This window comes from Sus scrofa, chromosome 1 (assembly GCF_054392235.1).
Source record: "Sus scrofa isolate SSC_HxYL_T2T_F1_AM1 chromosome 1, Sscrofa_HxYL_maternal_Yorkshire_Landrace_v2.0, whole genome shotgun sequence".
In the NCBI taxonomy this organism is placed as follows: Eukaryota; Metazoa; Chordata; class Mammalia; order Artiodactyla; family Suidae; genus Sus; species Sus scrofa.
In genome coordinates, this window is record NC_139383.1 from 21,067,394 (window position 1) to 21,092,905 (window position 25,512).

General features: G+C 42.8%; 1 protein-coding gene across 2 annotated transcripts in view; it reads right to left on the minus strand.

The window, feature by feature from the left end:
• The window catches only part of UTRN (utrophin), a 535,632-nt gene extending 516,180 nt beyond the window's left edge, over positions 1 to 19,452 (minus strand). For both annotated transcript variants that reach the window (XM_085024297.1, XM_085024293.1), the window contains exons 1-2: positions 19,314 to 19,452; positions 14,506 to 14,670 (exon numbers count right to left, since the gene is read on the minus strand). In XM_085024297.1, coding sequence (XP_084880423.1) covers positions 14,506 to 14,584 — 79 coding nt within the window. In that variant the 5' untranslated portion in view covers positions 14,585 to 14,670; positions 19,314 to 19,452. The remainder of the gene's footprint in view (positions 1 to 14,505; positions 14,671 to 19,313) is intronic.
• Positions 19,453 to 25,512: the final 6,060 nt, after the last annotated feature.

A 25,512-nucleotide genomic window follows, 5' to 3' on the forward strand; every position in this document is an offset into this window, starting at 1 on the left:
AGAGCTAATATTGAAAATGCTGGCGCTCCCACGGTGGCGTAATGGGAGCAGCTGTGTCTTGGGAGCACTAGGACACAGGTTCAATCCCTGGTCTGCCACAGTGGGTTAAGGATCCAGGGTTGCCACGGCAGCATCGTAGGTCACAACTGCAGCTCACATCTGATTGCTGGCCCAGGAACTCCATATGCCCAAGGGCGATCAAAAAAGTAGAAAAAAAAAAAAAAAGAAAATGCTATGACTTATAATTTTTTAAATTATACATCTGTTTGAAAAATGTATATATGAATTACAATTTGAAAAGCTATATATCTGCTTGTAAAATATAAAACAAATCCCATGAAGAGACGTTTATGCTGTGGCTTTCTACATGTTGGTAACCATCTTTCAAATCTTTTCCCCACTCCTTCTCTACCATACCACTGTGGTCCAAGCCCGCACCATTTTAACCTCAATTATTTTCACAACTCTTAAGGCTCCCTTCCTCCCTTCAACTCTGCTCCCTTTTAAATGTATCTTTCACACTATCAACTGAGTTATCTTTCTGAAAAATAATGCTGAGCCCGTCATTAACTCCCTTAAACTCCTGCAGTGGTTTCCTACAGGGAAAAGATCGAACCCCTTGGCCTGCTTCAAAAGAGCTTTCAAAAGCTGGTCCCAACCTCTCCCATCATCCACAAGCAACACCCCAGCCACACTCACCTACCATCTGCAGACTCAAAATGCACTGCTCCTTGCCATCAACTTAGAATGCCCTACCTTCACTGTCTGCGCGGGTACCTCCTAAGCACCCTTCAAGGTACACCTCAACTTCCTTCCCCTCCGGGCTTTCTCTTCCCAGCCCTACCCTCACCCCCTACAAGGCAAGACTATCCTTCCTGCTCCCACGTTCCCACAGTCCTGTGTGCACTGCGCCGGCTTCTGTGCAGGGAGGTCTCTTTCTGCCTCTCCTGCCAACCAGCCAGTGAGCACACAAGGAAGAGACACAAGACTTGCTCACTTCTGGGCCCATCATCTAGCAACACGGACTGAACCGCAACCATTTGCTGAGTGAAGAAGGCATCTCTATAAGCAAGTGTGACTTCTTAAACTGTGAAAGTGCCCGGTAAGCCTTTACTGAGCACTTACTGTGTTTGGAGACCAAGCCAAAGGCTGGCTGCCAGAGTCAATTAGGAAAGCATGTACCCATCTGCAAGCAAAAAGGGCCAAAAATAGCCATGAAGAGTGAATGAGAGGGAAGGAGATTGATTCTGGCTCTGTGATCGATTTTTGAATAGAATGCTCTGTGGCATTTATGCTGATATTTGAAAGGCGGAGGTTTCAAAACTAAGAGACGGGGAGGGAAGAATAATCAAGCACCGAAAACAAAGTGCAAGCTGCATCGCAAAGGCAGAAAAAGGACCATGGGCATCCTCACAGAGCACCACTGGCCCCCCTCACAGGGTGCTCTGCTGGAGGGGTGGGAGAGGGCAGGGCTGCCCCAAAGATGGGTGGGCATCAGACGTCCCTAAATGTTTCATGTAAACATGCGTGCAGGAGTTCCCTTGCGGCACAGGAGGATACAGATTCAGGGGCACTGCAGCAGCTGCTATGGTGTGGGTTCAACGCCTGGGCAGGGGAACGTCCACGTGCTGCTGGCAAGGCCAAAAAATAAAAATAAATAAACATACATGCAAATAAGTTCCTCTCTCAGAGCAATCTGCCTTGATGCCAGGTCCCCAGGATAAGATCTGTGCTACACCAAACGCTCTAAGAGGATAGTCTGAGACAGAGAGAAAGCTGTTATGTATATTCTTCAAACACTCTGTCTTCTCATCTCTAAACGGTTCCACCTCTTGAAAAAGCACGTGTAATTTAAAATAATTCACGTCACTCCGTGATTTTTTTCGACAGACATGGTATTACAATGGGATTTAACATATGATTAAGGGTCTGTTATATTATAGAACTGGCCACTGATACCACAATAGAAAGTGAGGCAGAAGACGAACCCATGTAGTCCGTGTAGGAACATGGGCTTTGATGCATTCTTCGATATGGCTATTGATTAACATTTGGGGTTTAAGGGCTCCAGAGAGTAATTCCCCACAAGTCTTGTTTTATTATAAGAAGTGTGCCTTCCCCACAGGCGTTGTTTACTATAGGAAATGTGCCTACCCCCACAAGGATCTTAATCTCTAACCCACTCCTCAACTGATAAAAAAGGAGTGAGAGGAATGGTGACTCAGTCTAAGGCAAGAGAAGGACAAAGAAATCATAAAACTTATGGGACATTTCCACCCCCAAAACCCTTCTGGGCAAGGACTGGTATAGGTCACTGGGCAAGGCCAATGGGAAAAAACCACATCTTTCTGGACCCCAGGTTGGTACCCTCCCCCAACTTTAAGGGATAAAAACCCCTATAGGACAATGGGTGGGGGCTCCTCTCTCCCTCCCATTAGCCCTGGGAGCTAACTGCTTTCCTGTAACAAAGACTTTGCTTGCTTGCTGCCTGTGTGTTCAGAGTTCATTCTTCAACTGCCGTGAACAAGAACCTGGATTCCGGGAACATCTTTCCAGCATCAAAAGCACAAAAATTCTTTACATTCTGCAGTAAAACATGTTCTAAACACCTATGAAGGGACTATATAGGGTACAAAGTAAACGGGAGCATACATGGAGTTTTTTTGTTTTTTGTTTTTTGTTTTTTGTTTTTTTTTAAGGGCCATACTCACGTCAAATGAAGGTTCCCAGGCTAGGGGTCGAATCGAAGCTATAGCTGCCGGCCTGCACCACAACCATAGCAACACAGGATCTGAGCCACGTCTGCGACCTACACCACAGCTCAGGGCAACACTGGATCCTTAACCCACTGAGTGAGGCCAGGGATCAAACTCCCAACTGCATGGTTCCTAGTCTGATTCGTTTCCAATGCACCACAACTGGAACGCCCATACATGAAGTTTTATCTCAAAACCCACAAAATGTGGCTTTGCGGTAAGGCCAGGAGCCTCCAACACCAAATAAAACTCAGATTCACCCTCCCACCTCTGAGTCATACTTGCATTTTAAATTTTAAAAGACAGTATTTTGCAAATCATATACCTGATAAGGGATCTTGTTGGTTGACAACCTTGAGAGTTCCCTGAGTGAAATCTAAAACTTGAGGGCATTATACAGAGTGAAATAAGTCAGAGAAAGACGAATACCTATGAGCTCACTTACAGGTGGAATCTTAAAAAAAAAAAAAAAAAAGGCCCAAAGACACAGAGAACTGATGGATGGTTGCCACAGGCAGGGGGTGGGGGAAGGCATAATGAGTGGGGGGAGGGGTTGTCAAAAGGAACAAACTTCCATAAATAAATCCTGGGGCTATAAAATACAGGATGGTGACTTTAGTTAATCACACTCTATTGCATACTTAAATGTTGATAAGAGTATAGACTTTAAAAGTTCTCATCACAAGAAAACAAAATGCAGTAACTATGGTGATGGATATTAACTAGACTGTCGTGATCATTTCACAGTATACGCAAATACTGAATCATGTTGTACACTTACAACTCATAAAATATGTCAATTACACCTCAATTTAAAATGACAATATAATTTTAAAACTGGCAAGAGAACAATCCACTTTGAGAAGTGGATTGTTTACAACTTAGAACCAAATTTTGTTTTTAAGTCCATTTGTTTGGGGTAGATTTTACTGGTTTTATTTTGGGGTCTATTTATTTCAAATAAATAAAATTTCCTAAGTAGTTCATTAAAATTTACCCACACATTGGTCAAAAGGTACAAACTTCCAGTTATGAGAAAAATTAGTACTAGGGATGTAACGTATAACATGAAAAATGTAATTAACACTGCCCCTTCTTATATATGAAAGTTGTTAAGAGAGTAAATTCTGAGTTCCCATAACAGAAAAAAATTTTTTCTAATTTTGATTCTAGGGGTTCCTGTTGTGGCACAGCGGAAATGAATCCGACTAGGAACCATGAGGTTGCGGGTTCGATCCCTGGTCTCCCTCAGTGGGTTAAGGATTTCAGCATTGCTGTGTAGGTCGCAGACACGGCTCGGATCTGGCATTGCTGTGGCTGTGGTGTAGGCTGGCAGCTGTAGCTCTGATTAGACTCCTAACCTGGGAATCTCCATATGCAGCAGGTGCGGCCCTAAAAAGCCAAAAAAAAAAAAAAACTAATTTGATTCTATATGAGATGATGGATGTTCCCTAAACTCATTGTGATAATCATTTCATGCTAAATGTAAGTCAAATAATTATACTTTATGTATATGTTATACACTGTAAACTTACACAGTGATATATGTCAATTATATCTCAATAAAACTGGAAGAAAAAAATTTACCCACACTTGCACTCGGCCCAAAAGTCTCTGTTCAAAAAGAAATCATCATCCCACTGAGGCCTCACTAGGTGTTCTCTCTGTAAACCTCAATCTTTTGGTTTGTTTTTTGTTTTGTATATTTGTTTAGGTTTGCAGCCACCGCATACGAAGTTCCCAGGCTAGGGGTCGAATCAGAGCTGCAGCTGCCAGCCTGCACCACAGCAACGCTGGATCCTTAACCCACTGAGCAAGGCCAAGGATTGAATCTAAATCCTCATGGATACTAGTCAGGTTCATTACCACTGAGCCATAACTGGAACTTCTGTAAGCCTCAGTCTTACAACTGCCTCCAAAACAGATCTCATTAAATTCTGAGATCTCAAATTCCACACAATGACCTAAGCAGAAGCAATTAAGTACCTCAAACCACCCTGAAGGTTCTTTAATCAATGCAGAAATGCAGATCCCTTTCTGTATCTTCAAAAAGGTTAAAGATTAGCGCTCAAAGACTTTACTGCAAATAACTCAAGGACTCTAAGAGACTGGGAGTCTGATGTTTGGTTAGGTTTGATTTAATGAATATAAGAACATCCCATGACCTCCAGGTTATACTTATAAATCCTTATGGAACTTATTCTATGGCCCATAAGTCACTTACCTCCTAATTCATCATGAACATAAAAAAAAATTATTCATTTTTAAAATCCACTCATTTTAAAGTTACTTTATATCAAAAAGGAAGTAGTGTTATATTAACTATAAGTACTATATTTCACTTATTTAAAATTACAAAAACAAGGAGGCAAATTAATTTGTAACACTTTAACCTTAAAGAAGATAAGAAAACTATAGCATATCTTAGAAATCATCCCATTATCAATACAGAAAGAATTTGTGATTTTTGATTGCAAATCATTCCATTGTATGAAAAAAAAAATACAACTAAAGAAAAAAGAAAGAAAACTAACATTGAAGACGGACATGAGGGTTTTTCCTCACCACAAGTCAAAAAAAATCTGCCTTGGAAATTTTTCTTAGAAAACATAGACAGTGAGTCTTTACGATGAATTGTTCAGAAGACTCCATTAAAGAATCCAGGATTCCAACTTTAAGCTTGCAGCAGGAAGAGGTTAAATGCACCAAGGTGAAGACCAACGTGTTCCATTAAGAAATAATTCGGGGCTGAATATTTTGGTAGGATCTTCTGGTTCAACAGCCCGCAAGAAGAAATGCACCAAGGTTCATCACTTTCCTGACTCACTTTCCCGTTTTTACCTCTGCTCGGCACAACCAAAACCTCGCAGATATAAGGCAAGAGAAAAAGTATCCAATACCAAGAAATCCATTGCCTCTTCACACTATTTAAAGTGTTTTTAAGCAGAAATAATCTTCAACATTTGACTATAGAACTCCTTTGAAATGCATAGACACTTTCACCTTAGTTCCAAGAGTCTTAAACTTACTTCCTCTGTCCATAAATCAATAGCACTAAACAGAATAACCTGCCAAGCTTGTTAAAACTCCAGATGCTGAGACCTCATCCCACGTGACTGAACTGGAATCCCAAAGGGTGGTTCTGACCTGCAACCTGAGTTAGGAACTCAATAGGGCTGAGCCCAAAACCCGACTTTCGAATTAAAAGTATATGTATATCTATGAAATTACCAAACTAATGTTCAATAAAATGCCTCACACATAGCCAATGAGGAGTTAGAAAACCAAGCAATTACTATTAACCTCAAAATGCTATTTTCCACCCCAAGTCTTACATAAATGTCCTCGCCCAAATCTTAAACCAAACATGGCATGGAAAAAATGTGCAACTACTAAAACGGTGAAATTAGAGACGAAGTTCTAAACAAAGAATACATTTTGAAGCATGGTATTTATTTCCAAGTCGTGCCGCTTTAAAGACACAAAGCCATATTTCTTTACTGGATTTCTCTGCTACATCAGAAATGTCATAATGTACTTTTTTTCTGTTCTTTGGTGGGGGGGAAGTTATGTAATTAAATGCTAAGATTACTGAACTGGACAGAAGTGGTAATTTATTTTATTTTTTGTCTTTTTGGGCCATACCCGAGGCATATGGAGGTTCCCAGGCTAGGGGTCTAATCAGAGCTGTAGCCGCCAGCCTACACCACAGCCACAGCAACGCTGGATCCTTAAGCCACTGAGCAAGGCCAGGGATCAAACCCAAAACCTCACGGTTCTTAGTCAGATTCATTTCTGCTGTGCCACGATGGGAACTCCCAAGAAATGGTAATTATTAGCTGACCAAAAAAAAAAAAAAAAAATCCACTTGAAAATACTCACCTATGAACTATTATTCTCCAGTCACAGACAAAACTGGTTTGTTTTTTTTTTTTGAGAAAACTGAGTTCTCAAAACTGATGCAAGGTTGTACCACCCCAAACCTTAATCTTGGCTGCCAAATACAAACAATTCCCCTTGTTAACTAGGCTTGGAAAACAAGCTTGGGACAGAGAAGCTCCACAGAATACAAACAAACCTCAGGTGTTTGGCTGTTCAAAGGCAGCAATGCCAAGGCCGGAGAGTCATGGGAAGCTGGAACTACCTGCCTCCCACACCTGACATGTGTAAATCCAGGGCAAAGCAAGGAAAAGTGAAAGAACTGGATCCCACGTAGATTCAGTCCACAGCCATCATTTCAAGAGTAAATATACATGAAAAACTACCACTGACTCATGTTACAAATACTGAACTGACTGTATTTATTATTAAACAGTTAAGGCATCACAAAAAAATTAAAATAGTAATATAGTAAATATAGTTGCCTCCACACACACAACTTTAGGGGGGCGGAAATCTCACCAGCACATCTGAAACCACTTGAGTAACCTTCCACAATAAAATTTTAACTAATATTTACAACCGCTCCAACGATCCTGCATGTTCCCTTGTTCCCAGAATATCCTGGCTCAAAATAAGATTCAATAAAATTGAGTTTTCCATTCTGTCTCTATCATTAAAATGCTTCCACTGCTTAAAACATTCTCTGCAATTCATGTTTTTCCGTGGAGAGGGGTTCACCTACCAGGCTTTTACAACCTTACTAACTGGTCGTGAGAATCACAAGCAGACAGAAGACTTTTCCATGATGGCACAACTTCAGCATAATGAGGTACCAACTCAGAGAATATTTTTATGCACATTACAAGAACAGCTGCTGTCCTCTGCCGGAGTTGAATTTCCATCAGGGTCACTGTCCCTCACCACAAATCCCCAGGGTTCATGGAAAAAAAACCAAACCTGCTCAAAGACTCCCTTCAAAGCACAGGCATTCCAGCCAAGGAAAGCTCCAGAAAAAATAAAAGAAGAAGAATTATTTTTCACAGTCCTTTAAATTAACTCTTTAGGAAAATCCCCTCATAGAAATTTCTTTAAGTGAAAGAGAAAGAAGTAGACCAATGGGAAAAACCATATAACTTCTATCTTTCCTAAAGAAAGGCCTCTAAAAGATAAATAAATAGGGTAACCCTCCTCAGATTTTCATAAAACTGCATCTTGTTAAGCAAATTTACTTTATCGCAAACAGCATCTTTTTACAAGGTTTGCTATCAATGTAACTAGGTATAATATTCCATATTAACTAATTTGTTTTATTTTTATTTCACTGGCCTCTCTTTTCTTCCCTCCCTCTCCCTCCACCCCTACCAACTTTTTCAATGCCACAGATACCCATCTGGGCATCAGACCAGGACTTAAATGGTGCCAGATCGCAGTGCATCTGAAATCCACTACCTTTTTTCACCGGCCAGTTAAAAGCCTGGAGCGGCAGGCAAAGGAAAGAGAAAAGGGAATTCACGTCAGAAACAGATTATCAATTTCTCCACCCTGCACCCAGAGGACTGCGTGTCCTCTGGTATTTTCCCCTTTGCTAACTCTTAATAGAGAATGACAGAGACCAGAGCCAATAACAGAGATGAGGGCCGGGAGCAGCGGGTTGGGTCTCCTATGAGTCCACCCTCCCTTAGCAGGGCTGTGATGCCAGCTCTGCCTTAGAGCCCAGGAGCTCAACCTCGTAACTACAAAGGCAGAGGCAGAGGTTGTACAAATAGTATTAATATTCTGCAAGATTTGGAAGGGATAGGTTTAGACACAAGCGAAAAAGAACCATCCAGCAGCAACAGAGTATTAATTAGGAGACGAGGCACTCTACAGAGGTCAAATGCAGAGTTTCTGCAGTCAGAGCACCTTGAATTCTCATCCCAGCTCTGGAACTTTCTAGCTCTGTAGCCTTTTCCATCGAATAGATATTCACTGTTCACCTACTATGACTTAGGCTCTGGGCTTGGTAGCAGGCATGTACTGGTCCCTGCTCTCATGGAATTAATTTTGAGCAGGGAGGACATTAACAAACACACACAACAAAGACAGCTCTACAGAAATTTAAATACAGTGATGTAGTCAAGAGTGCCTGGGAGAGCTCCTTTCTAAAGATAGCAGGGAAGTCCTCTCAGAGGTGACACTGAAGCCTAGATCTAAATGATAAGAAGGAGCCCATCAGATGAAAACAAGGGAAGAGGGATGTGCAAAGGCCCTGAGGTAGGCATGACTGTGCCTTTGGAGAAGTTGAATAACAGCCAGTGTGGCAAATTATCTCTGTGTGGCTCATGTCTGCCAGCTGTAAAACAGTGGCTGTGAGGATTAAATTCTGAGCACCATATCCACAGCCTGTGTATGTTCAATAAGTGTAAGTTGATCAAATTATCATCATCAATTGTGAGATCCAGTGATTGGAGGTATGAGATCCAGTCATTAGAGGCCTGGCCTCTAAGTTTCCCTCAATAATTGGGTCCCAGGATTACAGGAGAAGAGGTGAAGAAAGAAACGATGAAATTATTACACTCAGTTTTGCTACCTAAAGGTTTTTATTTATTTATTTATTTATTTATTTGTTGTCTTTTTGCCATTTCTTGGGCCCCAGGCTAGGGGTCCAATCAGAGCTGTAGCTGCTGGCCTACGCCAGAGCCCCAGCAACTCAGGATCTGAGCCGCTTCTGCGGCCTACGCCACAGCTCACGGCAACGCCGGATCCTTAACCCACTGAGCAAGGGCAGGGACCGAACCCCCAACCTCATGGTTCCTAGTCGGATTCGTTAACCACTGCACCACGATGGGAACTCCTACCTAAAGGTTTTTACATAACACTCTGAATCATACAACAATGTGGAGTTTACCAATTCATTCAACAAATGGCCCTTTGCTATCTGAGAGTCTGTGATTCAAATCCCCAAATAGCCAAAATCCCCACTGGAGCTAGTCTTAAGATCTTAAGCCCTGAGGGCACTCTGAGCAAAAACTTACAACAGCACTAAGGACAGAAAAGGCTGACTTACTCTACGTTACTAGCATTAAGATGTGTTAGCTACTGACAGAATAAAACAGCAATGAGAATAGTCCTTGATTGTACATGTATCTCAAATCATTTTATTATTTCATGTTTAAAGTGTTTCAAGCAGAAGTTTACGCATCACAGACTCCACTGACAACATATTTCACTTTTTAAAAAAGTCCTATTTTTGGCCTACTCTCAAAATATTTACTAAATTATTAAGCTTTCTAAAGCCCAGTAATTCAGGCTGACAAAGATGCACTCATTGATGATAGATGAAACTGACCTGCATGCCTTTAAGTTAAGGAAAGATCAGCGTTTATCCAACCTCAAGCTCTGACTCTTTTTTGGGTTTTTTTTGGCCGCACTGACAGCATGTGGAAATTCCCAGGCAGACTGAACCCATGCCACAGCAGTTATCAGAGCCACTGCAGTGACAACAGGATCCTTAATCTGCTGAGCCACACGGGAACTCCTCAAGTTCTTTTCTAAAACACACTCAAGACCAAGGCAAAGTTACTACAACCACAAAGAAATGTATCACCTTTATATTCATTTAACTATTTCATCACCTATTCTCCATATTTCAGATTTCTGTTCAGATGGTAAAAATGACTTTAAAAAATTATTAAACCTCACACACTGCAAAGAGCAAATTAATACCGAATGAAGACGATACAAGCAATCCTAATACGTTAACATAAAATGTGCAAATATGTTTTACGATGCCAGGCTTATAGACTGTCCACATTCAAGGATTTGGGGAGGAGGGAGAAGAATCTTCATAACCCAAGAGATACGTTTATCAGTATAATCACAACATCAGTTCTTTCCCACCCTAGTCTCTGCCCCCTTCTCCACAGCCAGTCTCCCAAAAGGAAGAAATGTAGAGGAACAGATTAGAATCAAAATTCTCCTATACAGAAATACTCCTTTAAAAAAAAAATGAAAAAGAAACAAATCAAGGGAAAAACATGTCCAAGGAGGACCTTTAAAAATATACATTATATGCAGATGATTCCTTCGACTTAATCTGAACTGAAGATCCCTTTTCAGTACGTAAATTTTAGAGTACCATAGGAACTGACCATGAGTACCTTAAAAGAATCAGAAAAGTACCTTCCAGAAAGCAAAACTAGAATAGGCCCATTCAAATCCAAATTTATCTACTGCCTTTTGCAACATAATCCAGCCAAAAGAATGTGATTCAGATCTCATTCAGCTAACTTTTCAATGTGTTTTGAAGTAAGTGCCATCCAAAAAAAAAAAAAAAGAAGAAGAAAGTAATAGTCATCGCTTTGGGATTAAGACACTCGAAGCAATTGGAGACGCTTTAAAAATATGAAAAAAAATAAGGCTCATTGAGAAGCTTTAGAAAGTATATATGAACAAAAAGAGGAAAATAATAATCTCCAATTGCTGAGATGACAGTGGTAACATTTTAGTTAATAACATTCTGCTGAACTTTTTTCAAAAAAATATTCTTCACATAAATGACTTGATATGGCACATAACTTTTAATATCAAGAACATATTTCTATGCTAATATATATACATGCTCATAACATCTTTCCAAATATGTACTCTTCTACTTTATGAATATACCTAATTTAATTAGCTCCACTGAGATTCTATATGATCTCACTAAAGGACCAAAGTGGGTTAACCACTATTTCCTAATGCTATTTGCCTATGACATTCTTTTTTGAATTAAACATTAGAATTTATGCTCCTTTCAAAATATGTTGGGAAATATGACTAACCAATTCTCAATATTGAATTTTTATGGTGTTTCCAATTTCTGTCAATAATAAAAATGATCAACCTTTTGCTTGTATATTTCAGAGTGTTCCCCAGGGTAAAGACTCAAAAAATAGCATTACTGGCCCAATTGGTATACATCTGTAAAAAACATAATAATTTCTGCTCAACTATCTCCCAAAAGTGTTTGAGAATAGTTAGCCTTTTTATTTATTTATTTTATTTTATTTTTTGTCTTTTGCCATTTCTAGGGCCGCTCCCTCGGCATATACAGGTTCCCAGGCTACGGGTCGAACTGGAGCTGTAGCTGCTGGCCTACACCACAGCTCATGGCAACGTCGGATCCTTAACCCATTGATCAAGGCCAGGGATTGAACCTATGTCCTAATGGATACTAGTCAGATTCGTTTCCACTGAGCCACGAAGGGAACTCCTAAATGGTCATTTTTAATTTAAAGAATAGTTTGAGGGGAGTTCCCGTCGTGGCGCAGTGGTTAACGAATCCGACTAGGAACCATGAGGTTGCGGGTTCGGTCCCTGCCCTTGCTCAGTGGGTTAACGATCCGGCGTTGCCGTGAGCTGTGGTGTAGGCTGCAGACGCGGCTCGGATCCCTCGTTGCCGTGGCTCTGGTGTAGGCCGGTGGCTACAGCTCCGATTCGACCCCTAGCCTGGGAACCTCCATATGCCGTGGGAGCGGCCCAAGAAATAGCAACAACAACAACAACAACAACAACAACAACAACAACAAAAAGAATAGTTTGAAAGTTATATGTACTCCTCATATATACCCAGTATTTTTAAACTCAGATAATTACTTTTTTATGGACATGGCTAAAGTACATAGTTATAAATATCAAAGGTCTTACTATAATGGAGGTTGACTCAGAAAACTATTTAAGAACATAACTCCTCGCAATTTACAGAACATAACAAGCATGGATTCATTAAATTGTCTCACTTTCATTTTTCTCCTTGTTACCTTTATACATTTCTGGATATACATTCTGTACCCTTAAGAAGATATTAATAAACCCTTACATTGACATAGTATTTTATACTACTAAAGCTTTTTTTTTTTTCCTTGTCTTTTTAGGGCTGCATCTGCAGCATATGGAAGTTCCAAGGCTAGGTACTGAATGGGAGCTGTAGCTGCCCACCAATACCACAGCCATGGCAACACCACATCTGAGCCGCATTTGCAGTCTACACTGCAGCTCACAGAAACACCAGATCCTTAACCACTGATCAAGGCCAGGGATTGAACTTTCGTCCTTACGGATACCAGTCAAGTTCATTACTGCTGAGCCACAACGGGAACTCCCTCCCTATACTACTGAAGTATTTAAATCAAAAATAATTTTAGGAGAATAAAACATTCTCAGAGCATACTTTAAAATAGGATGTTACTCGTTTCCCCCTCCCCCAAATCCCACAAAAGATCCTTCAAGCTACACATTTGGAGCCATGGCTATAATAACCAAAATCTTTACCATTTGACCCAATATCAGTATCATGGAAAATGTGTGTACTTCTATTCATTTAAAGCTTGTTTTCAGGGCATATTTCTGCAGATTCATACAATAAGAAATAAATTCCTAACATAATATAAAGATGGCTCACACAGCAAAAACAGGCTTTAGGTTCCTTTTTCGGTTTTAAAGTGACACTGGATGTAAGTTTATACCCCAAAGTAACTCGCAAAGTTACTTAAGTATAGTGTTCACACCCAGGGGTGGAGTTCTGTGTAATTTTCAAACCTCAGAAAGGTCCTGCCTGCTTAAAAATATCTGTCTTTAGAGTCTATCTTAGAATCGTATTTGAAGCTTTTTAAAAACACCGAAATTTTGGAGTTCCTGTTGTGGTGGTGCAGAAAAGAATCCAATTAGTATCCATGAGGATGCGTGTTCGATCCTTGGCCTCACTCAGTGGGTTGGGAATCCGGGGTTGCCATGAAATGTGGTGCAGGTCACAGATGCAAGAATTGCTGTGGCTGTGGCAGAGGCCAGCAGCTGTAGCTCCAATTCAACCCCAAGCCTGGGAACCTCCATATGCTGCAGGCGTGCCCGTTAAAAGCAAAAACAAAAAAACCAAAAAAAAACAAAAAAAAAATTTTATTCAATAGGTCTAGAGTGGAGCCACTGAATCTGTATTTAAAAAACAAACAAACAGAAATAAAAACAAACAAACCACAAAACCTCCCCCAGTTGATTCATTGATACAGCCAGAGTAAAAAAGATGGGGGGCGAGGGAGTGGTACCCTTAGGTCCCCCATTTAAACGTCCATATGAAAACCACTGACCTGTCTTAGTCTAGTTTAGTAGATTACCTAGTGAACACTGTACCTTAAGAAGGTTCATAAGAAGTTTCAAAAACAGAAGCAGGTAGGAGCACACCCATTGGCCTAGTACTGGCCAGCAAACAGGACGGAGGAGAGGAAGACCTATCCTGCCAGAAACCACAGCACTTCCTACCTTAAGCATTATTTTTTAAGCCGCATTTTTGGGCTCAAGGGGCATCCTGTAACTCAACAGCATTCAACTACAGGTGGCAATTTTACCAAGCAATGCCAGTCAACATACCATGAGCCCAAGCTGGGGTGAGGAATTAAGATAGTATAAAACAGAGATTTTGGAGTTCCCGTCATGGCTCAGTGGTTAACGAATCCGACTAGGAACCATGAGGTTGCGGGTTTGATCCCTGGCCTTGCTCAGTGGGTTGAGGATCCAGCGTTGCCGTGAGCTATGGTGTAGGTTGCAGACGTAGCTTGGATCCTGCGTTGCTGTGGCTCTGGCGTAGGCCGGTGGCTGCAGCTCCGATTGGACCCCTAGCCTGGGAACCTCCACATGCCACAAAGTGCAGCCCTGGAAAAAGACAAAAAAATAAAAAGTAGAAATAATACTAATAAATTAAACAGAGATTTTATATTACCGTTTACAATGTAATAGTCATTTGTCAGAATTATGTTTCTCCGAAGAAGTTTATTTCCCAAGAACAGTAAAAAACAAGCCAAAAAACCCTTAAGTAATTCATACATAAAAAATTTCTTAGGCTTCCATCACTTACCAGATCTGGACTTAATGATGTCACTGAACTCATTCTGCCCATCGTCAGCCCTGGCCTCATGTTCTCCATACTTTGCCATCTTAGCTGAGTTTCAGTATAATCCAAAGACTTTACAAGGTCCTCTTTTGAAGACTTTCAGTTTCCTGTAATGATCAACATCAATACCTAAGGAGCAAAGGAAAAGTACTGACTTGAAAAAATATACATATGACCATAATATATATGTTGACATACATGTAACATAATACTTAGTATATATTTATGTATATGACTATAATATATGGCACACATATTAAATTATACATGTACCTTATATATATAGTTATATATAGTTATCATTCATACAGCAAATATTTACGCAGTGCCTACTATGTATAAAGCACTGACGTAGGCAATGGAAATAAAACGACCAAAAAGAGACACGGGCTCTACTATTTTGAAATGCATGGACACTAAGCAATTAAATATATAATGAATTATTTCATTATAACTGTGTCGATTTGTTACAAATAGACAAAGGAGAAGCACAGAGTAATATGAGTATACAGCAGAGGAATCTGACCTGCCCTGGGCAATCAGAGAAGGCTTTCTTGAAGAAGTGACATTTAAGCCAAGCCTTCAAGGATAAGATGAATTTAATTAGCCAAAAAAGAGAGATGGGAAGAGAAATAGGTAAGAGCCTCCCACGTGAAGTGGCAGGAAGAATCACGGAGCAGTCAAGATTCTGAGCAGAGGCCAGCGCTTTGAGAGAGAAGGCAGCCAAGAGGAGAGAGATCTGTTGAACTTGGTGAGGTAGGAAGTCAGGAAGGACCAGGGACAAGGTTTGGGAAACTATGTCAAGGCTTCTGAACTTTCTTTAAAGAACAGGGATTTTAAGCTGGCAAGTAACATGATTATGGCCTAAATAAGGAAAGATGGAAAGAAGTGGGTGACCATATGGGATATGAGATATTAAATAAGGTCAATAAAATTTGGGGAACTGATTGGATATGAGAGGTTCAGGATATGGAGGTGCAAAATGACTGCCCAGTTTTATTTATTTATTTATTTTGGCTGCGCCCACGGCAGATGAAACTTCCCAGGCCAGGGATCGAACCCGTGCCACAGCAATGACCTGAGCTGCTGCAGTGACAATGCTAGATACTTAACCCATTGCACCACAAGAGAACTCCCATAACTGCCCAATTCTGGCCTGGGCAGTTGAGTCACTCACTGAGCTGGGGAACACTGGAGGATGTGCCTCTAAGGGAGGAAATAGTGATTTGGATTTAGTGAGTTTGAGATGCCTCTGAGATACACAAGTGGAGATACCAAAAAAATCTGATCTCAGGAATGGTCTAGATTACATAGAAATTTGTTATATCCACTGACACAGATTTTACTCTGAAAATACATCACATGAATTCTGCTGAGAATAACAGATACCACTCAAAGTAACTTTAACCTTTAGTTGTCAATTAGTTGAGTCATCTTTAGAATTCAAAGAACTGAGGATTCTATCCCGTAGTACCACATTTTCCTTAAGAATGTCAATTATTAGAGTACTGCATTGCCTAAGTACTTTCTATAACACAACTCTCCATCGACCTGAGCAGAATCAGAATTCAGGTTTAAGTTCGGCAACTTGGTCATATGCCAATAGCCCCTTAAGAGCACCCCAAACACCAGTTAAATAAATAAAGCATTTAAGTGGGAATGTAACCGTCAACTCATCCAAATATTAATTCACGGATTATTCAGAACTAGAGTTTACTGCTAGCTAGGAATACACAATTTGAGGACACACAATATGGCATCACTATTTTGTAATATATTTCATTGTACATATTTATGTAAATTTCAAAGTTTTTATATATTATAATGTTTATGACATATAACATTCAAGGAAACACCATATTAATATATATAATACATACTTTTTTGCTTACCAGTTAGGAAAAGGGTGTGTTCTAATAATAAAGAGGTCAAAATTACCTTAGGAAAAAAGTTTTAAGTGTTAAGAGTGTTTGAGGCAGAAGAAAACTGGGGTAGACTGCTTAAGCTTTAGGAGTAATTTCCTCTCCAGTAGGGAGGAATATGTGGATTGGATCACCAGCCTGCCAGATTTTGTGAGAATATAAAACACATTTTTTGTTTTTTATATTGTCCACTACTGTTATACTTTATAGATCGCCATATAATTAAATTCCTTTTAGGGGGTACATACCTGTAAAAGATTTGCTGAATTCTAAGGTGTATTTTATTAAACCCAAGAATCAAAAACTTTGTTCAGAAGAATGCACATAAAACTGTATTATGGAAAATCAGGTTTGCCCAGCAAAAAATTCTCTTTACTCCAAAGCAACTATTTCCTTTGAAAGACATCTCTAGCGCCCTCCTTCATAACTGGTCTTAGCCCAGAGTCTTCACATTAACGATTTTCAAAGACTTTTCCCAATTCAGAAAAGAGAAAAGTAAATAGTTCACAAAGAACTTTAACTTGCATATTAGCATTCCTTCATCATAATATTTTGCCACTCCTTAAGATAATATCTCAAATCTTCTCTTCTTGAGAACCAGAATCCTTTAAACATGGCAAAAATGTTGCAATGATATAGCAGAAAGGAAAGCAGAAGACAAATCCGAAGACAAGGAAAAAAGGAAAGGCAGGAGAATCCCAGATGACCATTTCAACAATGACAGTCACCAACTGCCACTTGTTGCCACTCATGGGCAGGGGTTTCCAAGTCCAGTAACATATGCAGTAATTCACTGGTGGTTGTCAGGAGAGGATCAAAGTTTCACCACTGACAATGTGCCTCTGTGGGACCCTCCCCTTCCACATCTCTAGTGGGGAAGCAAAGCCATCTTCCACACCAAGCTAGGTGAGAAAGTGAACAAGTGAATGGGATGCTGCTTTACAAGCTTTAAGCCCTTTACAATTGTAATTTATTGTTACCTCTGCTCTAGGTTCTGTTGCCTCATCATCATGTTCTGCCAAGTTTAGGCAGCTCTTTCACCCTGAAACCAAGGCCCTCACTCTATATTCACCAACTCTTTCTTGCTATCACGTGGACCACGAGTGTGTGGCAATAAACCTGGGTTGAAAGTCTGGGCCTTAGAGGCAAAACTCATGTTTTAATTTTTACATTACAAAGTGTCAGGACACAAATACGTTTAACGACGTGCAGTTATGATGGAAATACGTTGTAGGTCCTTGGGCAGAAACTATTCATTCACTTACACTAGGAACCAAAGCCTAAGAATGCTAGAGACAGTGAAAAGAGAAGCCCGGGAGGGCAGAGTTTGCCGCTCCGCCTGAAACTTGGTAAAAGACACCGCCCAGTGCCAAGAACTGCCATTCATTCTCGGAAGCGCTCCAAGGGAAGATTAATATTATTGTGATTAATGCTGTTTACAGGGGCAATCAATTTTAGGTAAACACCTGGAGGAGAGGTAAAACGCTGTCTCATCGCTTCCAGAAAAGCGAACCCCGGGGGCGGGGAATGACTCCGCGGAAACCAGGGCCCTCGCCAGCCGGGTTCCCTGCAAGCCGAAGCACCCAGGAGCTTCGCATTCCTGCAGCTCTCGCCTGACTCGTGGCGCTCTCAGCAGGCTGCGTCCCCCGGGCCCAGGAGCAACCAGCCCGCAGGGGTCCACCCGACTTCCTGAGGCCCCTCCAAGTTACAAAGGAATGGATGCGGCTGCTACCCGGGGTCCCAGAGGCCGCGAGCTCCCGCCCGAACCCCGGGAATCGGGGCCTCCCCGAACTCGGTTCACGCCGGCCAAGGCAACTGACCCTCCCAGAGCGGAGTTGCCTGGAGAACCGACCCGCGAGGCCCTGGTGAACCAGGTGACCTGGAGGGTGGTAAAGAGGAGGTTCTCTTCGGGGCATCCCAGAGAGCCGGGCAGTTAGACCCAGGTTAGACCCGACCTGCCCAGTTCGGTGTAAAACAAAATGCAGGTCCCCTAGCTCTTGGAAGTCGAGCACGTTTTCGCCTCCCCTTGAAACAACCCAGGAACGAGTTCCTGTCGTAATCTGGGGCTTGGTTGGGGGGCGGGGGGAGATTCACTTTTAACACTTCTAAAACTTGCACAGCCTATAACATTAGTGTTGGTTTTTAAATGGTTCTGGGGTAACCAGAGCCTCGGACCCGAAGCCACACAGGGCCATTGATTACCTTACCAGTTGCAGCAAGAGATGCCACGGATCCTGAAAACCCGAAGAGGCGACCGCGCAGGACTATGCACCGACAGAGCGCCCCTCGTCCCCCTCTCCAAAGCCCCACCCTCGGGAGCAGCAACGGCCCGGAGGCCAAGCACGTTTCCTGCCAGGCCGATGGCTGGGAACCTTTCCCCACCCTGTCCTTGCGGACACCTCTGGGGCCCCGCCTTCCCGGGGCTGGGGTGTGTGTGACAGGCCCTCCTAGGAAGCCACGTCCCCTCTTGGAGATCACTGGCCCAGCGCACTGGAAGGCGCGACCCTCTCACTCCCGCCAGCAGGAAGGCTGGGGGAGTCCAGAGGCAGCCCAGAACCAGTCGGAGGAGTTTGGGTCGTTTGCTACTACACGGATTCCGAGGACTTCTTCGCCCGAGCTCTCTCCACGTTTCTGGCATTCTCTGTCTCGCCACGGGGAGCTGAACTGAGGTTCCAAGGAAAGTGCACGCCAAAGTTGGTTACTTCTTCTTCAGCCTAGAAAAGGAGCTCGGGACTCTGATCCTGGGCCGAGGAACCGCAGAAAAGTCCATCCTCCTCGCAGCCTATGCCCCATTTCCCTAGGGCTGTGGTCATATTAACCGGCCCCAGGCTCAATAATGCATGGGCTTACCTGCTCCCGGGACCCGCGGGCCCGCCTCGCCTGCCAGCCGCCGCCGCCGCCTTCACGTCCGGAGCTAGCCAAGGGCTCCTCTGCTGGGCTTGGGGCGTAGTAATCGCGGGGGTGTGTACAAGCGGGAGCTTTTGTGGTTCGAAGTTTTTTTAAAAGGAAATGTGGAAAACCAGACAAGATCCGAAGAGGGGGAAAAAAATTTTTTTGACACCCGCCTGAAAACGCCCCTAACTTGTGCAATCTTCCTGCCCCGTAGTTCCGCCAAAAACAAAAACAAAACAGTCGGAGTGCAAACCTGGAACGGGAGCGCAGGCACCAAATTTGCCAAACACTAGAGTTTTCCGTCTGCAGAAATGACCCAAAAGAAAGGGGGGCACAGTTCCCCGTGATTCCCCAATCGGCTTCGGGAGCTGGAGGCTCCTCCTCGCCCCTCGGCGGGAGAAAGCCCGCGGCAGGCGGCGGCTGCCCGCTCCCCTCCTCCGAGGAAAGGCGACTCCACAACTTTGTGCGCGAGCCGCTCGCTCCTCCAGCTCCTCCTCCTTCTCCCCCCGCCGCGGGCCTGCCCCTTTGTTGGAGCGCGGAGAGGAGCGCAGGAGGCGGAGGAGGGAGGGTGGGGAGCCGGGCCGCCCGGGCGCGCGCTGCCTTCCCCTGGGAGCCGACTCGCGTCCAGGCACCCGGGGTTCGCTCGCCCCGAGGAGGAGGTGGCCCAGCGGGTCCGGCCCGGCGGCCGGCCGGCCCAGCACTCCCACTCCCTCTCGGCTCTCCCTCCTCGCCGCCGCCGCCGTCGCCGGGCCGGCAACTTTGTTCCGAGAGACCAGGTCCTCTCGACTCCGGTTCGGCCCCGGCCCGACCCAGGCGGCCACGGCAGGCAGGGCTCCGGGAACGTGGCGCCCGGGATCACCTGACCGCGCGCGCGGTCAGTCAGCGTCCGCCCAGCGCGCCCTCCCCGCCGGCTGTAGCCCGGCTGGCGCTCGGCTGGCCTGCGGCGGCGCGCCCGGCTCCGCTCCCGAGCGGACTGCGTGCCGAGAGCCCGCAGCTGGCATGGATGCCTCGCTCTGACATGATCCCCTTTATTCAGATTATCCAAAAATGTGAGTCACACCCCCGCCAGGCAAACCTGGCCTCCAGTTAGGGTGGATTTCTTTTCTCCCTTAAGAGATGAATCTTCATTTGCCCCTCCACTCACCCCATCTCAGTGTGCTGACGTTGCTGGATTTCTAATTCCAAGGGTATATTTATTTTATATAATTTTCTTGGTGTCGTTTTTAATGTGAAGAAAAACGACATTTCGTTTTACATTCGTTCATACTGACAAGAGAGTGTTTGGGCTGACTTTATTTTTCTATTTTTTCAATATACGTGCAAACACATCTCAGAGTTTCAAGGCTGAGGTGTGGGTCAAAATAATACGTAGGACGAAATGAGTGCTGCTGTATGTGCATTTTTATTATTTACATACTTCGTTCCTGATGTGTTTCTATGATTCTTTTACGTGACCATCACGTAAAATGGGAGGCGAGGGAAATCAGCAACCTAAATTCCTAGTTTGTATAAAGAATGAGGAAAGGACAATTGATAAAGGAGCTCTGGCTTATTGCTGGTTTAACATTTGAGAGTTAATTTACCGGTTAGTAAAAATAAAGCAGTAGGGGCCTTACACATAATTTTTCAGAAAGAACTCACTAGTCTTTTATGAGTTATAAAGTGAAAGATTCCTCATTCCATTAGAGGACTTTAGAAAGATACTGTTCCTTATAAAGTCTCTAGCTTAGCTTCCTTCCTTTGGGAGGATTTTCTTCTCACAAGCCAGATAAAGTCCAGAGGCTTTGTGGGAAATGGGTACATTTATTCATCCACTTTCATTCATTTATTCATTTTACAAACACCAATTGGGGGCTTGCCAGGTCTGCTGGCACTGTGAATGATGCAAAGATAAACCTGACAGAGATCTTGCCTTAAAGAACTTCAAATCTAGTTAAGTGAGATAAGGCAGGTAAATAGGTAAGAATAGGAGTTCCCTTCATGGCGCAGTGGTTAAAGAATCCGACTAGGAACCATGAGGTTGCGGGTTCGGTCGCTCAGTGGGTTAATGATCCGGCGTTGCCGTGAGCTGTGGTGTAGGTTGCAGACGCGGCTCGGATCCCGCGTTGCAACAACAACAAAAAAGACAAAAATAAATAAATAGGTAAGAATATGCAAGAGCAGCGAGAAGTGTGGTAAGAAAAGGACCGGAAGCAGTGCTTTCTGGGTCCGGCTGTATCAAGGGAGACTAAGGTTTCTTTTAAGTGATAATTACACAGACCTTTAAAGCTGCTTGTCATGCACTGTATCCTGGTTGAATTGATGGAAACTCAGAGTGCTTTTAAAATAAAACCATATAGGAGTGTTTGAAGATTTCGATACTTTAAATTATGTAAGTGAAAAGCACTTTGTACATTGCTAAATGCTACACAAATATTAATTTCTTTAACTTAAAACTTTGGAAAAATGCAGTCGTTTGGGGACCTAGAATTTCTGAGTTTTCAAGTTCTGAGTTGATGTTTAGTTAAGCTTCCCAGAAGGCCCTAAGGAAAGGGGCATTTGGGACAACAGCCACCATCTGTGTGAAAGTGACCCAGCCACACCCAGCTTCTGAGGCTTATGGTGCCTTAGCTGGGGATCTGTGCCTTACCAGTTTAGGCCATGGGCAAAAGAGGTCAAAGAACTTCCCATTAATGGGATGACTAAGCGGTCCCGTCCCATGCTGGTCCCGCTCCCTGTTACCTTTGTAAGTGGAGAAAGACATTTCGTGGGAGACTGACTACAGAGGACTACGTTTCCATAGAGCAGTGTGATCTTCCTTCAGAGCCTGAGCATGCAGTTGAGGGGAAAGTGGAGACAGACCTCCAGGATGTAGTAGCAATTCGTGCACCTGCCACCAATATTCCATCTGCAGTCCCCGCAGGAGGGACATTGGCCTGTAATGTGGTTTTGTCTGCCTGCCTCAAAGATGGATGTGGAGCATTGGCAGAAAGTGACGGGAATGTGGCCTTGGGCCTCCCACTAACCCAACTCTGATTGATGATATGATATGATATTTTATATATCCATGATATATATACTATGTCTATGGTATATATTAGATATATCTATATCTCTGTATCATATATATGTGTAGATCTATATAGATATGGTTCATATACAGGGAACTGCATCCTACTGAAAGAGCCAAAATAAAAACTTTATGACTAAACTTTTGATACCAGATTATATAAATGTAGTTTCTCTCTAAACAATAGAAATGGGAAATGCACAATGTATAGAAAGCAAAGCCTTCCTTCAGCTTTACCCTAGTGTTCATTATGAATAAATCCCCCATATGAAAGCACTTAAAAGAGGGACATAGGCTGGAAAATTTACCTCATCTTTTTCAAATCAAGAAAATATAGCTATGTGGCTTGTATATAATAGATACTGGAATATTTGCTGAGTATTATTGCTAAATTCTTCAGTCAAATATCTAATATTTGTGCAAGCTGAAGATACATATAAATTAAATTCTTTGTGATATAAAGAGGAAAAAAATAACGTATGAAATTTTTAGAGGATGATTAGCACAAAGGCAGAGATTCTTACAATTTAGTGAACTTAAGAATCACCAAGGAGCAGGAAGTTCCAGTTGTGGCTCAGCAGTAACTGACTAGTATGCATGAGGATGCAGGTTAGATCCCTGACCTCGATTAGTGGGTTAAGGATCTGGTGTTGCTGTGAGCTGTGGTGTAGGTTGAAGACGTGGCTCGGATCCCACATTGCTGTGGCTGTGGTGTAGGCCGGAGGTTGTAGCTCTGATTTGACCCCTAGCCTGGGAATTTCCATATGCTGCAGGTGCAGCCCTAACAAGCCAAAAAAAAAAAAAAAAAAAAAAATCGCCATCACAAAGGAGCATATTTTAAATTCACATTGCCTGCCAGCTCTGAAAAACTCTGACTTACTGGGGCTGGTGAGGCCCAGGAAGCAGCAGTATTAACAGGCAACCGATGAGATTAGATCAGGATGGCTGGAGAACCGCACTTTGAGGCATTGTTCCCCAAGGGCCTGACCTCAAATAGGCCACTTCAAATGATTGGATGAGTCTAGAAATTGCCCTACAAGAAAAAAATCCATACTGGATCAATCATAATTTCAGAATACCCATGATTAGCCTTAGCTCTCTGCATTCAAGTGTTTCATTCAGTCATGGGTCACCCCTGAGATTACCAAAGGTCATTTACACCTCAGGAGCTTCTGGACGATTCAACCTGCTCTCTGGTGCAAAGCTGCCAGGATGCTCTGTGGGGAAAGTCTGATGGCAGGAGGGCAGGGAGGAGAGGACCATCAAAGGTATGGGAGCTGAAATGCAGAGTCCAAAGAAACTAAGGATAAAATAAAAGTACTAAGCTGTTGGGGAGAAAAAGGCAACTGATGCAAAAGGAGAGAATAAAGGAGGCTCCAAAACAGAGAGAAGAGGAGCAGAGTGGAACGTGTAAACCCAGGCCAGCTTCTTCCCAGTCTGCCTGCCCACTGACAGCCAGAAAACTTTCCTGAACCAGTCAGAGCAATTGTCTGCCTGGTGTTGGAGTTACCATGCTTGTTACTTTTACTTGGGTTCATTTACTTTGTCTATTTCACAAACAGGGATTTTGCAGAGTCTCTCCTTCAACTCTAAATTTGTGGATGAAAACACAACAAAAGATGCAAAATTGACTGGGGAATGTATTTAGGTTAAATAAAGCAATCTATTGGCAGAAAAAGTTCAAATTACTAAGAAGGGGAAAGAGAGCATGGGTATGTGATGTAAGCTCACTATTAACCTGAAGGAGGAGGAGGAGGGCAGAAGAGAGTGTAGCTGAATGAGATTTAAGCTGGATTTAAGTTATATCAGTGCTAATCATTATATTGACAGGTATCAGCTGTACATGCAGGTGAAATTGTAACCTTTAGCTTCCTGCCTATGAAACAGAAAGAATACCGAAAAAAAAAAAAGAATCCAATTTAGTTTTCCAATTAAAAAAAAGAATCCAATTTAGTTTTCCAATTAAAAAAAAAAAAGAAAGAATACCGCCCTGAAATGCTCTTGTGAAAAAAAAAAAAAAGATGAATTACATAATATAAGCCATTTATCACAGTGTTTGGTAATTTTTATCTTTTTGTTGTTGGTGGCGGGGGGGGGGGGGGGTTGCTGCAACATGAAGAAGTTCCCCGGGCTGGGAATCAAACCCACACCACAGCAGTGACAACTCCAGATCCTTAACCTGCTGAGCTACCAAGGAACTTCTGGTACTTTTTAACATTTATTTTACTCCTACCTTTCCCTTAGTTCAAGAGGATTTGCTGCCATTTTGTGATCATCTTCATTTATTTTTTTTTTTTAAACATTCCTAGGGCTCCCATTATCTGTTGAGGGCCTGGGTGTGCAAATGGGAATAAGCCACAGTAGCTGTGTTAAAGCTCCTTCCTAGTAAGAGAGACCAATACACAGATAGACAATTATAAACTATAATGGGTGCAGGTACAGCCAAGATATAACATGAGCCCAGAGAGGGACGTGTAACCCAAAAGGAGGAGGGCAGGGACAGAGGGTGTATCAGGAAGTGACACCTGGAGTTCCCTGGTGGCTCAACGGGTTAATGGTCCAGTGTTGTCACTGCTGTGGCTTAGGTCATTGCTATGACCTGGTTGGATTCCTGGCCATGTAACTTCCACATGCCACAGGCACAGGCAAAAAATAAGAAGTGACACCTGAGTCAAGCCTTAACAGATGTATAAAGATCATAAGGGACATCTATTGTCTTGTCTCTGCCCAGTATCTTTTCTCCTCTTTTGGAAGGAATGCTACCTCTTTGAGGTAATTGCTCCTCTCCAGCTCCCATCAAATTTTGTAAGCTGCCAATCACCTCTCCACCTAGCCTAGGGGTGGGCTTATAACTTAGGAACAGCCAATCATAGGCCTTAATCCCAGTCAGAATGACTAACCTCAGAGAGAGGATGGGAGATCCAGGTTGAGCCCATCCGAGTCCTTCCAGAGGAGTTTCCACAGTAACACTGGAAGGGAAAATTCCCTTTTTCCTCCTTGGAACTGATAAACTGGAGTAGCATAAAATGGCAACTACCCCGTATTCCCTCCATACCCCTCTCTTGCTCGTACAGTGTGCTGGAATTCAATACCTGCAGAGAAGAAAAG